This window comes from Atheta coriaria, unplaced genomic scaffold (genome assembly GCF_025399875.1).
Source record: "Atheta coriaria isolate IRGN ID8LTWV9N9 unplaced genomic scaffold, Caltech_Dcor_3.1 hic_scaffold_5_pilon, whole genome shotgun sequence".
NCBI classification, from domain to species: domain Eukaryota; kingdom Metazoa; phylum Arthropoda; class Insecta; order Coleoptera; family Staphylinidae; genus Dalotia; species Dalotia coriaria.
In genome coordinates, this window is record NW_027045447.1 from 1,399,267 (window position 1) to 1,413,419 (window position 14,153).

The 14,153-nt window shown below is 38.7% G+C and overlaps 1 protein-coding gene across 4 annotated transcripts in view; it reads left to right on the forward strand.

The window, feature by feature from the left end:
• Nucleotides 1-3,312: 3,312 nt before the first annotated feature.
• The window catches only part of LOC135791837 (neural cell adhesion molecule 2-like), a 32,111-nt gene continuing 21,270 nt past the window's right edge, over nucleotides 3,313-14,153 (forward strand). Inside the window, exons 1-2 of one of the 4 annotated variants that reach the window (XM_065302390.1) lie at nucleotides 3,313-3,659; nucleotides 13,489-13,577. In XM_065302390.1, coding sequence (XP_065158462.1) covers nucleotides 13,523-13,577 — 55 coding nt within the window. In that variant the 5' untranslated portion in view covers nucleotides 3,313-3,659; nucleotides 13,489-13,522. Of the gene's footprint in view, nucleotides 3,660-7,650; nucleotides 7,949-13,488; nucleotides 13,578-14,153 lie in introns of those variants that run through there. The other 3 variants (XM_065302392.1, XM_065302388.1, XM_065302391.1) reach the window with 3 other exon arrangements.

A 14,153-nucleotide genomic window follows, 5' to 3' on the forward strand; every position in this document is an offset into this window, starting at 1 on the left:
GCAGCATCCATGTTAATGGATGAAAGGAGCAAAGAGAGAATAAATAATTATTATTACCCGGTGTAAATAAAGTTGAACGTGAGTAAACTTTGCGCTAAACAAATTTTCTATGAAAGTGAATGAATGGTACTCACTTTTATTCGAAGAGGTATATATTGGGTGATGAGGGGTGGGTGTCACAGTTGGACAATCGCTTCGAGGAATCGAAGCACGCAATTGCTCCACACCGGTCGCTTTCTCTTCTCTCTAGTAGTCTAGGTAGTCTAGTGAATGCTTGATATTTCGCTCAAACGTCCAGCGCACGCCGGTGTGTTCGATCGGACAAGAAAGGCCTCTCGTACCGTGTTGCATTGATTAAATTCTACAAAGTGATGCTTTGCACATGAGACGCAGACACCTTGGAACATTTCATCTACAGTCTGTTGTCGATAACTTCCGAAATTAACCTATAAACTATAAAAAAACATCGCGATTTAATTAAAACTAAAATTTTCTGACAAACGAGTAAAATTTTGGTATATTTTTTTATTTGTTTAGTAAATATTTGTGGTTATACGAGTTTCAAACAGGTTCTTTGATGTTTTCTTGGGTTGGTGGGTGGTTTATTGAGATCTCTATACAGATCCGTATAACTTGATATGTCTCTTCCATCCGTCTATCTTTCTATATGCCAGCAAGCCCATTGTAATATGTATTCCTTATGGTTCCGTTTCATTTGCGTCTAGTGCCACCGCGCGCATTCATCCGCAAAGAGAGAAAATAGCAAGCCACGGACGCCTTTGATATCAATACGAACAATGCATTCCTAACCTGGAGCGTCGGCATCTTTCGCCACGTCTCTGATTACGGTCGCTTTCTTCTTATATCCATGGATATTTTCAATTATTTTCTGCACACGGTTTAAATTAAAATTTATAGTGTTGGGAAACGCGTCTAAATAGACTAACTACTTTCGAAAATTTGATAAACTTGCATGATAGCCCCGACACTTTGCAACTACCGCAGCGTGAGGCGATGCTAGACATGCATCATGTCAAAGTTAGGCGGCTAATATTGTTAGCATATGTTGCAGCAGTTGAATACAAACCGCAGGGTTAGATATGGCCGTTAAAACCCGCATTGCTCGGTGGGTTTGTGTAAAAGTAGCGTCAGAAAAGCTGGCGAGTCAAAGGAGAGTCACAGTTGCACGAATCAATGCGTTTGCGGGTGCGAAAGCGGGCGAAATATCCTTTCAGCGCGTGATGTTATTTCGAGCCGCGGAGTGGAAAACCGGCTGTGCAAAAATTAGAGGGCTAATGTCCAGTTGCGCCGGCCGACCTCAAAGCACGCGCGCTAGCCCGGCGCCTCCACAGCTCTACCTCAAGTAGCAATTTTCAGCGTCGGATATATATTTTGTACAATGTTATTTTTGATGGTACGTATTTTATTTTCGGGTTTTGTAATCTCGAAATATAAATTAACACAACGTAAATATAGAAAGACAAAAATTAGCAAAACGGAAAGTTTTTTAATAAATAAAATTAATTAAATATATTTGTTTGTTTTCGCGGGCTGGTGATGAATATTCCAGCCATTATGTAAATTCATTCTTGCATTTTGGTGGCGCTCGTGAACCTGCTGATGATATTGCTATCGCAGCATCGCGTAATCCTCGCGTTCGAAATGTCGCTCTCAGCGCTCTGGGTCCGAACGCATGTGGGCGCGCTTGCGATGTGTTTTGCGCTTTTCTTGGCCGCGCAGTCGACTTTAAATTGCGCACGTCTGCGTGCACAACAATACACCTGAATATAATAAGAGCATCGTGCGCGAGCAGCGTCGGGCGAACAATTTGGCGTAATATTCGTGTCTTACGCTCGGCGCAGTTATGCGGGTGAACGGTTCGCACGCCAGCATCCGCGGAAAGAGGTGGAGTGACTGCCGTGGAGCTCCACTGGCCTGGTTGGTATGATACAAGCCGTGAAATAACAGAAAACGCCAGCTTAAAAGGATAACTTCGCAGCGCTCAAACATTACCGTTTATTGTGCCATCAACAAAACAACTGCTACGTGTTTGTTGAAGTAAAACTAAAAGTTTATTAGGAACACGCCGGTTTTGTGTTTGGACCGGCGTGAAATGTAACTACAAAATATCCGCCTATTGAAAACAATAATAATTACTTGCTTTTTACGAAAAAGAAGCCTAGAATGTATTGAATAATTTGTGCTAAATACCAAAACGTCTACAACTTTAATTTTCGCTTCACAAGACTTGAGTGAACATAATTGGAAAACGCGAATTCAGCAAAAGTCGAAAGCGTTCGCCCCCGACGCGCTGAAACATCGGCGTGCGCGTGAACGTTTTAATACTATTAATAATAATATGAAAATTCCGCGCGTTCTTCGCCACGATGAATACGCGGAAAGCATGTTTTCCACATTATAATAATATATGAAATGAACGGGGTGAATGATATAATGCGCGCTGCGCTGTGAAGGCATTGTACCTGCGCTGCAGCCTCCGCCGCCTCCCGGCCGCAGACAGCCGAGATGTTCAACGTCTGTTCCGCTTGCCGCTGCGCTAAACGCCGAAGATATTTCATCCGGACATCCATAAATTTAATTATTCAAACCATTTGCGTTGCAATTAAAAATTGAGTGTTGCAAACCAGACTTATTAGACTCAAATTGATTTATTGCTAAATTATTCATTTGTATTGTTGCAAACATTAAATTTTAAATTAAAATTAAATATATTAATTAATATTTTATAATGAAAATGTAAAAATATTTTTCGGTGCATTTTCTACGTGGATAAACTTGTAAAAATATGTGAAAATTTTCAACCGAGTTTTTTATGCATCGATCCAGTATATTACGCTGATATCTCGAACAAAATTGCAGTCTAGTCTAGTCAGGCAGTTGACGCATGCTGATCAAGCAATTTTCCGGCAGACACACTTGATTTCAATTACTATTGATTCGTGTAGACAAACTTAAAAAATAAAAATTTCACAAAAATTTTGCGTAAAATATTAAAATTATAAACCATGCGTGGCTTCCGCAAAGATAAGTTGTCGAAGGTCTTGCACTGACATCCGGCTTCCGCGATTTCCGACTGACACATCTTCGACGCGTCAGCACGCCAGGGGAATCGATGTCCTTAAGCACGGCTTGCGCGTGCAAAAACCGAAGACGTCACTTGAACCGCCGCCTGCCAAACTGCCGATTCCATCTCACGTCGGCGCCACCCGGAATGCGAACAGATAGCGGCGCGCGTCCGGAGGCGGCCGCGACGTACCTCCGTCGTTGGTTGTGTGGCGTTCAGTCGCACATTCGTCGGCAGAACGCGCGTTTCGCCGCCGCCGCTCGCTCCATTCACACGCCGCGCGCGCGCTCGAACCTCTCTCGCGGCTTCGTCGTCGTCGATGCTCGTCCGCTATTTAGGAACAATTAAAGTGCGTTTGATTAATTAAACTGGCGCGCGAGCGCGATGTTTAAACGTTGTGCTTACTAAACGCGCGCGCGTCAAAGGATTTAATTCTGAAGAAGTCTCATCTTAAAGAAAAAGAAAACTCAAAGAAAGTTGTGGGAGTAAATTTTAAAAGGCCTACAATTAATTAAATTGCCTTTATACATCATTTATTTTCTGAAAGGGAGCGATAAATACTAGTTTTTTGAGGGTAAGTCACAGAATTAAATAATTTTTTGAATTCGGCGTAATTTCCCTTGATAAAGTCGCAATCACGCCGCACTGCCCTAGAGCCGAAAGTTGCGTTGGCGTTGGCGTTGTGGTGTTGGCGGTGTTGTGGGCGCAATATTACAAAACACGCACGCGAAATGATGGAAATATGAAAATTTATTGCGTTTTTCGGACGCATATTTCTCGCTCGAAACAAAAAATTATATGGAATTTAGAATGCCACCTAGCGCCGTGGACGTGTGCCGCCCTCACGCGCATGATATTTTTTTCTGCTTTTTTTTTCATTTTTTGTATGTAATCCCTAATAATATACGAGTTTGTTTGTGTGGTACATGTTAACGCAAGATACTCACATCACAACAATATGTTCACATAACAAACAAATATAAAAAAAAAAATTTGTTTTATTATAACACACTGTATATTTTGGTACATTTACAGTAATAAATTTTCGTTAATCATGAATATTTTATTTACTGACAATAAAATAATTGCGCAAAATTATTTTACGACTTGGAGCTGATTTATGCCAAAGGGCAATAATAGCAATCTTTGCGAATTTGTCACACATTTCTAATTCATGCGCAAATCTCTTTTATTATGCAAATAAAGCCATCAACCCCTTCTCACATTCAAGTTTTATCCTTTTATCGCATTTATAACACATAACCAACACTTCTAAATTGTATAATATCTCATTATGCCACACAACTGAAATTATCCATCGTTGAAACTAATAAATAGGTTGAAATGTTCTTAATAATGCATTAGAAGAGATTCATCCGTAAATTATTTACTAGATAATAATAATAATTTCAATTTGTAGTAGGTAATGGCCGCGTATACCAAGTGTTGATGATTTCTCAGATATTTCACGAATGTTGATGTCGGAAATCCTTGCAAATCCTGTATCTTGTGTACACTGTGGAATTGTAACCGAAAAGGCTGCGCGAGTGGCGCCGAACTGCCGCTGTAATTGCGAAACGAGCACTCGCGCTCATCAGGACAGGAAACATATACAGCACCGGAAATAAGAGAGCAATTATGATGCAAATTTAATGTACAATAAGATAAGATAGTACCTTAACCTTGGCTGCGCGTTTTAATTAAGTTATCTTAATACGTTCCTTTGATGCAAACTTAACCAAACATTTAAAAACATGTGCCTGAGAGAATACATAAAATTTAGATATAATATAAAATTAGGTCATGCGTAGCAAAATATATTATTTTACTTTAAAGTTTGCATGTGTCATAATTGTATTGATTATGCACGTCAGCTACGCGCTGCAAATTCCGAATCCTTGGCTTCGAAATTCGCCGCAAGTTTAAAGCTGTTATTTTAACCTTATTGGATGTAAATTATAATTAAAAAGCTGGAAGCACTAAACTTAAACTTGCATAGTTCATATTCATGATAACTTTGAGCAAAAACACCGAACGCTTATTAATATACATTGTTTATTATGAGACGTTTAAGATAATAAACACACGGTTTGAGTTTCTGCTAAAATAACAATTAATTTCGTTTGTTTGCAAGACAGTTACACATCAATTGTGTTTACACAGCAAAATAAAGTATTCTCTGGCTGTGACGCGACGTCACCGAGTTAAATAATGCAAGAGGGAATAGAGTGGAAAATACTTGCTGCGCGAAAAAAAAGAACTCAGCGAAAGCTTAGAGCAAAAAGAGCGGAATTCGCACTGCTAACGATTGTTTCGACATGCCGTCGATGTCGATGCCGATGCGAAGCGTGTTCCTTTCGTCCCGCCGATCGCTTGAAGGGCGCTTTTGTACGGATTCTTAATCTATCTCTATTGCGTTTACGAGCCCGGCGCCTCCACCGCCTGTTTCTGAAAGTCAAGTTTAACCGCGTTATATTACGCAACGCAATGATTGTGCGTTTGTATTATGTTTGGCTGTATGCAGTCGGGCTACAAAAACCCAAATAGGCATTGACTAATATTGTAGTGGCAAAACTAAAAGCGATGAAAGCTCGCTCGCTGCTGACCGAACGAACTAATCAATTACTTCACGTTTCTTTGGGCATACGGCCGCCACGGGTGAATAGGGTTGAATACAGTGAATAAAAGTCAATGGGTTGTTTACACTCGACGCACAATGCAATAAAGCCCGGCTGGAGGGATAACCGATCCGGGGTTATTTTCACGCAGAATATTTTAATAATATAATCAAAAATTGCCAGAAAATGACTTCAAAAAGTTTTGATTTTTATTTGAACACTTTGTATATATTAAAATATTCTTTAACGTGCTATTAAATTTGATTCCGATTGATAGTTGGCACGCCGTCAGATTTCAAATTTCTTCAGACATCTGCTCGAATTCGTTTAGATGCAAAATGCGCAGAATTGACGGGTACATAATATAATGGAAAAAGTTGCTAAAGTAATTTTGGAGCAACTTGAGCGCACCGGTACATTGGCGATCGCTGATTGCATTATAATGTACAGCAATTTACCCTCTACCTTCGTAATAAAACACATACTTTTCAACAATCCTGATAATGCGACGATTCGTTTATTTTTCGTACATAAATTTATCTTCAATTGCAAAAAACGATTTAAAATAATTCGCATTGTTTTGTTTTTAAAGTGTAATTCGATTATTTGACTTTGAAAGAATAATCACTGCCATCATGCTGATTGTAATCCCTTCTTGGGGGTTTCGTTCGCGTTGTCTTTGCGCGCATCTTTTCCGCATTATCTGTTCTCGGCACTGGTGTCTTCACGCCCGCTATTGTTCCTTAATTTATCTGTAACACAGCATCCATTCTCTCAATTTCATTCGATATATGACGCGATAAGAAGTAAGAGTTTTGCCCGCTCGGCCATCGTGCGCGAATAAATTGGCGCGACGTTTCTCTCCTCTTTTTCTCCGTCGCGCAGTTTTTGTACGCGCCAAAGCGCAGCGCTCGCCGCCGTCGCCGCCGCCGCCTCCTCCGCACCCAACGTCGCATCGTTCGCATTCTTTTTGTATATTTATACAATACTTGGGCGAGCGCAAAGGATGGCGAGGATAGTGAATAAACTCGACGACGAGAATAGTGTTTTCGACTTATTGACCGAAATCCAACTGGCGCCGATTTTCCTCTTTATTTCATCCTTTTTGCCATGGAGACTATGGCGGCGTGGGTGTACACTGCACTAAGTGGGGCAAAGTGGTGATTTCGAGTGTAAAATAAACAACAAAGTGAGCTACGCAATATTTATTTTGAGGACTTTGGAATAAAATTAATTAAAATTGTTATTCGACATTCAAAACTTTACTTGTACCTATTTGTACTTATGAAAAGTATTTTACTTATTATTATTCTCTTATTGTTGTCATAATATACTAATGCCATTTCGCTGAACACAAACTAATAAATCACATCGAATGATTTGTGGTGACAACACGAGGTGAGCGCTCATAACTCATTCAACCAATTTAATTAAAATCTGTGGTATGCAACTTAAGCGGTTACAAGGAGACAAACGTCATAATATTTTGACATCAAATCGTAAAATTACAAATTCAATGATTTTTCAATAAATTTATTCACTTGAAATAAGGATTAACCTATTTTCACGGTTATTTAAATGAAAATTTTGGTTATTTGCTCCGCCCACATGAGTAAATTATAGGTTAAGTATATGTGTCAATGCGCATGCGTAGTAAACTAATGTCAAACTCCATTAAAATAATTTCCCATGTGAATTATACGTGTGTGTTGTTTTTTTTAGCCACTATCTAGGATGGTCAAGCAAGTCGAGAATAAGCCGCCCACCGGTGCGCCACCAGATTATCATATTACCATTGCGCGTATTGTAATCTCCGTACGTTAATGCACTTTGCCCGCCCCGTCGACCAAACTATTACCTAATAGCAGACACACACTCGCCCACATCTCTCTGATCCAGTTGCAATCGTAATACAAGCGCACACGTCAAACTCGCGCGGGGTTTTGCTAAATTATTAGCGTCAGCATAAAACTTTAACAACTTTACACACCCGAAAACTATAAAGCCAAAGTTGGTGTTATTTTGCGCACACGCAGACAGATTTACGCTCCGCAAAAGAACAAACGTAATAATCACATTAGTGCCCACATACTCAACACAATTATGAATAAAACGAGTTAAATCGTTCAGCGTGCAATTTGCCTCCTAGTTCCTACCACTACAGTACATACACATTCCAACGACTGTGAGTAATGTTGTGCGCAGAATTTAATTATCGCTTCCAACTTCGCGCGCTCGCCCGATTGTAAGTTCATTTGCAAAAATTATAATAAAACTTTCGTTCGACCCGTTGAGCTGAGTAAGCGGCAAACAGATAACCATTTAATCGTTGTTTCAAAGTGTGTGTGTGCGCACGCGGAGATTGAATTCCTTTGAAAAGCGTTTTTTTTTTCGATTAAAGCACAAATTATTAAATAATCGACGCGTGTTTGCTTGTTTCTTATTTCTTGTATCGACAGAAAACAGAACAAACGATTACGTGAATAATGTAATACTTTTTTGCTCGTTTTACAAAAATCTTTCATTAAATTTTGTTGAATGCGCGAAAACGATGATCAGAATATTTTAATCTATCGCTGGATGTATAAATTTGTCGAGTGGACACTTTTTGTTTTATTACATTTGCACTGGAGTTGATGAAAGTTGAACGCGATGTACGAATTGAAGGCAGTATTATTGGAAATTTATTGCTCTGGGTTCAATCAGATAACTGAATTTTCTGTTTTGCAAATTGAGTTATCAACAGAACACTAAATTAGTTTATGTGCAATTGTGCATGAGCAAACAAATCGCTTAAATGAATGCAATTCATGATTTTTCGCCTGTTAAAAACTCAACTTTAAATGTAAATAATAATTAATCAAGAAATTAGTGTTTTACAAGCGTAAACGTTGTTCGAAAACAGAAAATAATATTGCGTAATGTACTTAAATAACCATTAGTTTAACGAGTTGTTTATTTAACAGTTTCAATCAACATTAAAACTAATTTTATTAAAACTACATTACTAGTGCGTAGTTGTAAATGTTGACGATGCATTTCTTGCTTTCAATTTTCTTATGAAAAACATATAGTACTGTTTTATTCGCGATGCGCAGACGTAGAAAGTAATCCATTAGCTTTTTAGCATTTGCATTTACGAATCGTTCGACTGCTTGAAACCGCTGCACACATACAACGCAACATCTGAGTATGATAGCGGTCGCGCGTGATTGAAGTGGGCCGTGTGGTAAAGGAAACGCTGAAATGTATATTTTATTCGAATTCAGATATATCCGCTTCTTTCCGCGCCGCGTATCTGCCGATACGTTCAATAATCATTTTATTATCGGCGGTTTTACAATCGCTCTCTTTAAAACATGATTTAATGCTCTTTTTAAATTAATTATTTTTAGTTTAGTAGTGATGATTTGCCCATTTTACAACCACCTACACACACAGTGTATATTAAATTTTATTGTCAATTACGTTGAGCTTTCAATGACTCGCGAAATTTATTTTCATTTCTAATATAGTGTTTGGTTTGCGTCCGTAAACGCCTCTCGACCTAATAAATGTAACGAACGCGCTCGGGCGAAGACCGCTCGAAAGCATTAAGCGCTCGAAAATTACTTTGCAATAAAGCGTCATCAAAATATCGCAGTTTTCCAGGTGTGTGGATACATTCGCGTAATAATTTACCGGAGGGTTTTAGAACGCGTCAATTGTCTTTTATCGACACTCAACGGCGGCGTTTAATTAAGGAGTTTATGGACATATTATTATATGGGCCTTAAATTAGATGTAACAAATATTAGCCTAGTGGATGTGATAGCCGGTGTGCTTTTTAGTGCGTTCAAAGTTTAATGCGCGTCGGGGGCAGCGCCATTCGCTTGTTTATCGGCGCTGCACATCGTGGTGGTGTTTCGCGGTGCTCGCTTCTGGTTATGCCCGAAACTGTCATACTCACGATCGCGTATGTCACGCGCGGGGGGCATGACATATATTTTGCCCTCTGGGTGCACGCTCTTAATGTACTTTTTGACATACAACTAGGGCAGTCATTTTCAGCGTGTGCGATATATTATTTTCGAAAATTACACCGAGTGTTACATATAAACATCAAAACATTATATTTACTACATAAACAAATTAAGAAATAGTTAAATTTTGTTTAAAAAGTGTCATAAGCATGTGCAATATTGAAATATGTGATATTTTTGCATTTTACGATATCGAAATTAACAAAATAATGTTTTTATTGCGAATGGATGAAAATCTCGTTTAGGAAATTTGAAATTTTCGCCGAAAGAGTGAAAATGCCACAACGCGCGTACGAATATCCGTGATTTATGATTGAATCATGTGTGGATTTAGATTTAAAACGAGTGCATGTCGGTTGCGCGGCGCCTCCACCACGAATTTTTGCACGTATTTTTTGTGCTACCGACATTAATATAAAATTTTGTTTGCATTACTTTTTTGCTTACATTGAGTTAAAATTAATGTTTAACTTGTTAGCGGTAAATGACAAAATGTAGTCATTGTAGTAATGTGGTTTTGTGTAAAAATCGAGCGCGCTCCGTATTTAACCGAAACACCACCGAGGACGTTTCCCCAGCGTGCGATAACGCTTACCTCTGGGCGGCGTGCGAGCACTCTCCGAGGTCTCTTTCTTTTTTCTGGTCCAAGTTACAAAAGACAGCACACTGCTTCTTCACCCCAGAGTGACCTAGATTTTGTCTGACCGACATTTGATCCGACATGCCAATTTGCCCCCTGATTGATAATAGATGTGATTAAACCCTTGAAACACCCGAATCCGACAAGCAAGCAATTTTGATGTGAGACGACGTTAACAACCACATAGAATACTCCAGAGATTAGTGAGGATTAAGTGAAATCCTTTGTATGCAATCAAATTAATTCTTGTGCGAATATATTTCTAACATTTTCCTATTTTGTATCTGTTAGTGTGTGTAAACTAGTTGATAGTCAGACCTTACGTTGTCGTGTCAAGCTATGTCAGCTAGAATTTATGTTCGGGTCAGTCGGACACATTGTTTGCGCAACCCGTCGACCCTTCAGCCCCTTCAATGTGACGCGTTCTTTTCACACACGCGCTCCATCAAAGTTAACCAGCCAAAAACTAAACTCTCACTCCTGGATTGATCTACCGCACAATGAATTGCTTATTCTATGCATGCTAACCACATACTTTGTGGTTAGGTTCTCGGGTCCTTTCGTGGAATTGATCACATCATCCTTAAAGTAGCATTTTTCAACGTTTGCGCCAAGCTTTCCTCGCCATAGGAAAAATGCATTTTGAGCTGCTTGAATATTTACGATCGTGGGTTGTGGACGCCTGGAGGCTTGCAGAGGGTTTTGTACCTTGTTTTAAAAAACAGTCACATAGATACTCGTAGACCTCGTCTGTCGACGCGGCGTAAGCCGCTTGCGTCCTATCTTTCGATCATTTATGAAAAGTAGAAGGGTCAAAGGATACAAGGATAACTTGCGAGTGCGGCTACGGAATTCTGTACGCGCTTGTTTACCGCACTATCCGACAAAATGACGTACTGCATGCGAAAGAATATAACATTCATTCTAGTTACGCCATCTTGCGGTGAAATCATGCCGCAGTTTTTACCGCTCTATTTTCCACTCAGGAAATAAAATGTTAAAATGTGGCAAAGTGCGCGTTGCTTTTGTCCGCTGTTTATTGGCGTTCTTTGAACTCATTTGATAACCAGCATTAACTTTCTTAAACATAAAAAAGGTTACCAGCAAATAACAAGCTTTAACTAGATACGAAAGAAATAAATTTTTAATTTAAAAGTTTGGATTACATAAAATATGTTGGTATAATTAATGTATGCTGGGGTTTAGTCCTGTGCGGTCAAGTAAAAGTTTGGAAAATCTTAAATTAAAATAAGTGGAAATAAACGGCGAATAAAATCGTCGTAATATAAACAACTTACGAAAATCGAGCCCCAGCATTGGGCGAAGTAAAGTTTCTGCCCCGGCCTCGTACCTTTTTATCCCTTTCAAGTTCTTTTCAGGAAGTATTAAGTTGGAGGAAAAGTTCAAGCGTGTGCAGCAGTTGTTTCGGATCTCGACGCTTCGAAAACCTCGGCGTTTTGCAAAAGCGACGCGAGTTACAGATGAAAATATAAATATGACCAGAGATGAGACCGCGCGCGGCCCCAGCTAGCAAGCGGTCGAGTTTGACGAAGGGAAAACGAAAGAAGAGTTTGTTGTAAAACAACCAAACGTTGAATTCAAGATGGTTGGCCACCGACCGACGTCAATTGTAATAACGCGCGGCGGTATTCAATGATTTATGTTTCGATTTTTTTTTGTTTTTGCAAAAATAAACAAAAATAAAGCGCAGTAAGACTGGATTATTAATTAATTTTTACTGTACATAAATAAAGGAGTCTAGACAGTGGTACTTATTAATATCAAGAAAGTATAAAGCCTGAAACAACAGAAGGATAATGAAAAAAGTTTTTTTATATAAATCATATTTTCTTTTCAAAGTACGAAAACAATGATCCGATTTCACAAATATCCAGAAATATTAATAACTTGGCGCTTTAATCCCACTCAACTTACATTTCAAATGTGCTTATCTGGCTCACGAAGAAAAATTATTATAGAATTTTATAGTATTCGGAAAGTTATTCACTTTTAGGTCAAAAGAAAAAAAACTGTTTTGTAACTTTCGTTTTATTATTCGTTTCTATCTTTAAGCAGCGACGTTCGTCTTTTTTCTGCTGAGTATTAAGTTAGCGAAAAGTTTGCAAACAGCAAACTTGAATATATTGGCTCTTAGCGATTCAATTTTAACATCCGTATGTACGAGACTGTTCACATTGAATACTTTTCCGACGCACGATGCATGGAATAAATTTAATCGTTCGACATCAAAAAGTTAACCGAGCAGAACACACACTTTTAAAATAGAAAAAAAAAAGTACGCGGCAGTTGTCATGGTCGCTTAATTTTTGCGCCCCTGCTATTAAAAGCTCGTTTATTTCTTGGACAAGTTATAAGTTAAGCTGAGTTAAGTTGATTTGAGCGTGAGCGTGAGCAATAAAAAACGAAGATACGACGAAAATATGGCACGGGTTCATAAAACGGCAGCAACATTCCGAAAAAAAGTATTCGCGCAAGAATGAGAAAGTTATCTAATTACAAGTTAGGTAAAGTAGCAGATGAAAAAAAAACGTAGGAGAGTGGTGTGGAGTAGAGTCAAGAGCCAGAGTTGAGGAAACGAGCGCGAAAAAGGAACACGAAGATGACGGCAGGGCACAAAAAAAAAACAGAGACGAAGAAGTAAAAGTTTGTGTTTGTAATCAGTATAACAAACTTGCGAAAGTTTTTTAAATGTTTAGTTCAGTTGATTGTGCTTTAAAACACTACGCGTCGTTGACACGCGCCGCGCTTGAAATGGAAAGAAAACAACAAGACCAAGGCGTAAGGGACTTGGGCGGTGTAAAAGTACACAAAGCAAACAAGCGGGCCCAAACTGAATGTGACGGTAAACCTTGAAAACATCCCAGCGAAAAAGTTTTCCGCATGCGATAATCGGATTATCTTGAATATCCAATAAAAATAATTTTTGCGCAAAAGTTTCGCGTAAAAGTTGAATCATTATTGAAAATTCCGAAGGGATTAAATATTTTGTATTGTTTTTAGGGGGACAATTTGTATTTCACTTTAACTGGAATTCTTTCTAATGACAAAAAGAAGCGGCGAAGAAAACAAAGTTGGTGAAACAGTTTTCTTTTTTGATTTCAGACTCTTGTTGTGCGACAAAGGAATTTTAAATGCCATGATGAGGAAAAATCACGTTACAAACGGGACAATCCACTTTGCACGTTTCAAAGGTAAGAATTTTGAAACTCATTTCGTAAACTTTTATAAACAATGCTTCATTTTGAAAGTTTCTTATTTTCTGCACAAAAAATCATTTGCGTAAATCTTTTGATCTAGCGAAACTTTGCGGAATCTTCATAAACGTCGCTTGGAATACAGAATAATAATTTGTTTGACTTAAAATAAAACCCTTTTCAGGTGCACGTCTAATAACTTTTCTGTACATCCACGTTTTAATACTTCTCCGGGGTTAAACCGTTGGGGGTGGATTTCTACTTTCTTAGCTCGACTATAAACTTCAACTTGCGCTTGCTGGAAATATATTTTACACTAGATATTTCGCTCTTTTTAGCTTCTCTATACCACGAGAACGCTTAGATGCTACAATGTAAGATGTTCTGTACATTTTACTCTTTGTACTGCGCCACACGCTTTGATTCCATCCCGCATCATACATATTTCATAACAAAAATCACTATCAGGTAGCTCGCGTGGCTGCAAACATAAATTTTCTTCTGCTCTTTTAGCTTTAACTACCGCAGGAGTAAGTTTTATGGATGCGCAGCGTTCAAAAAATGATTTTGAAC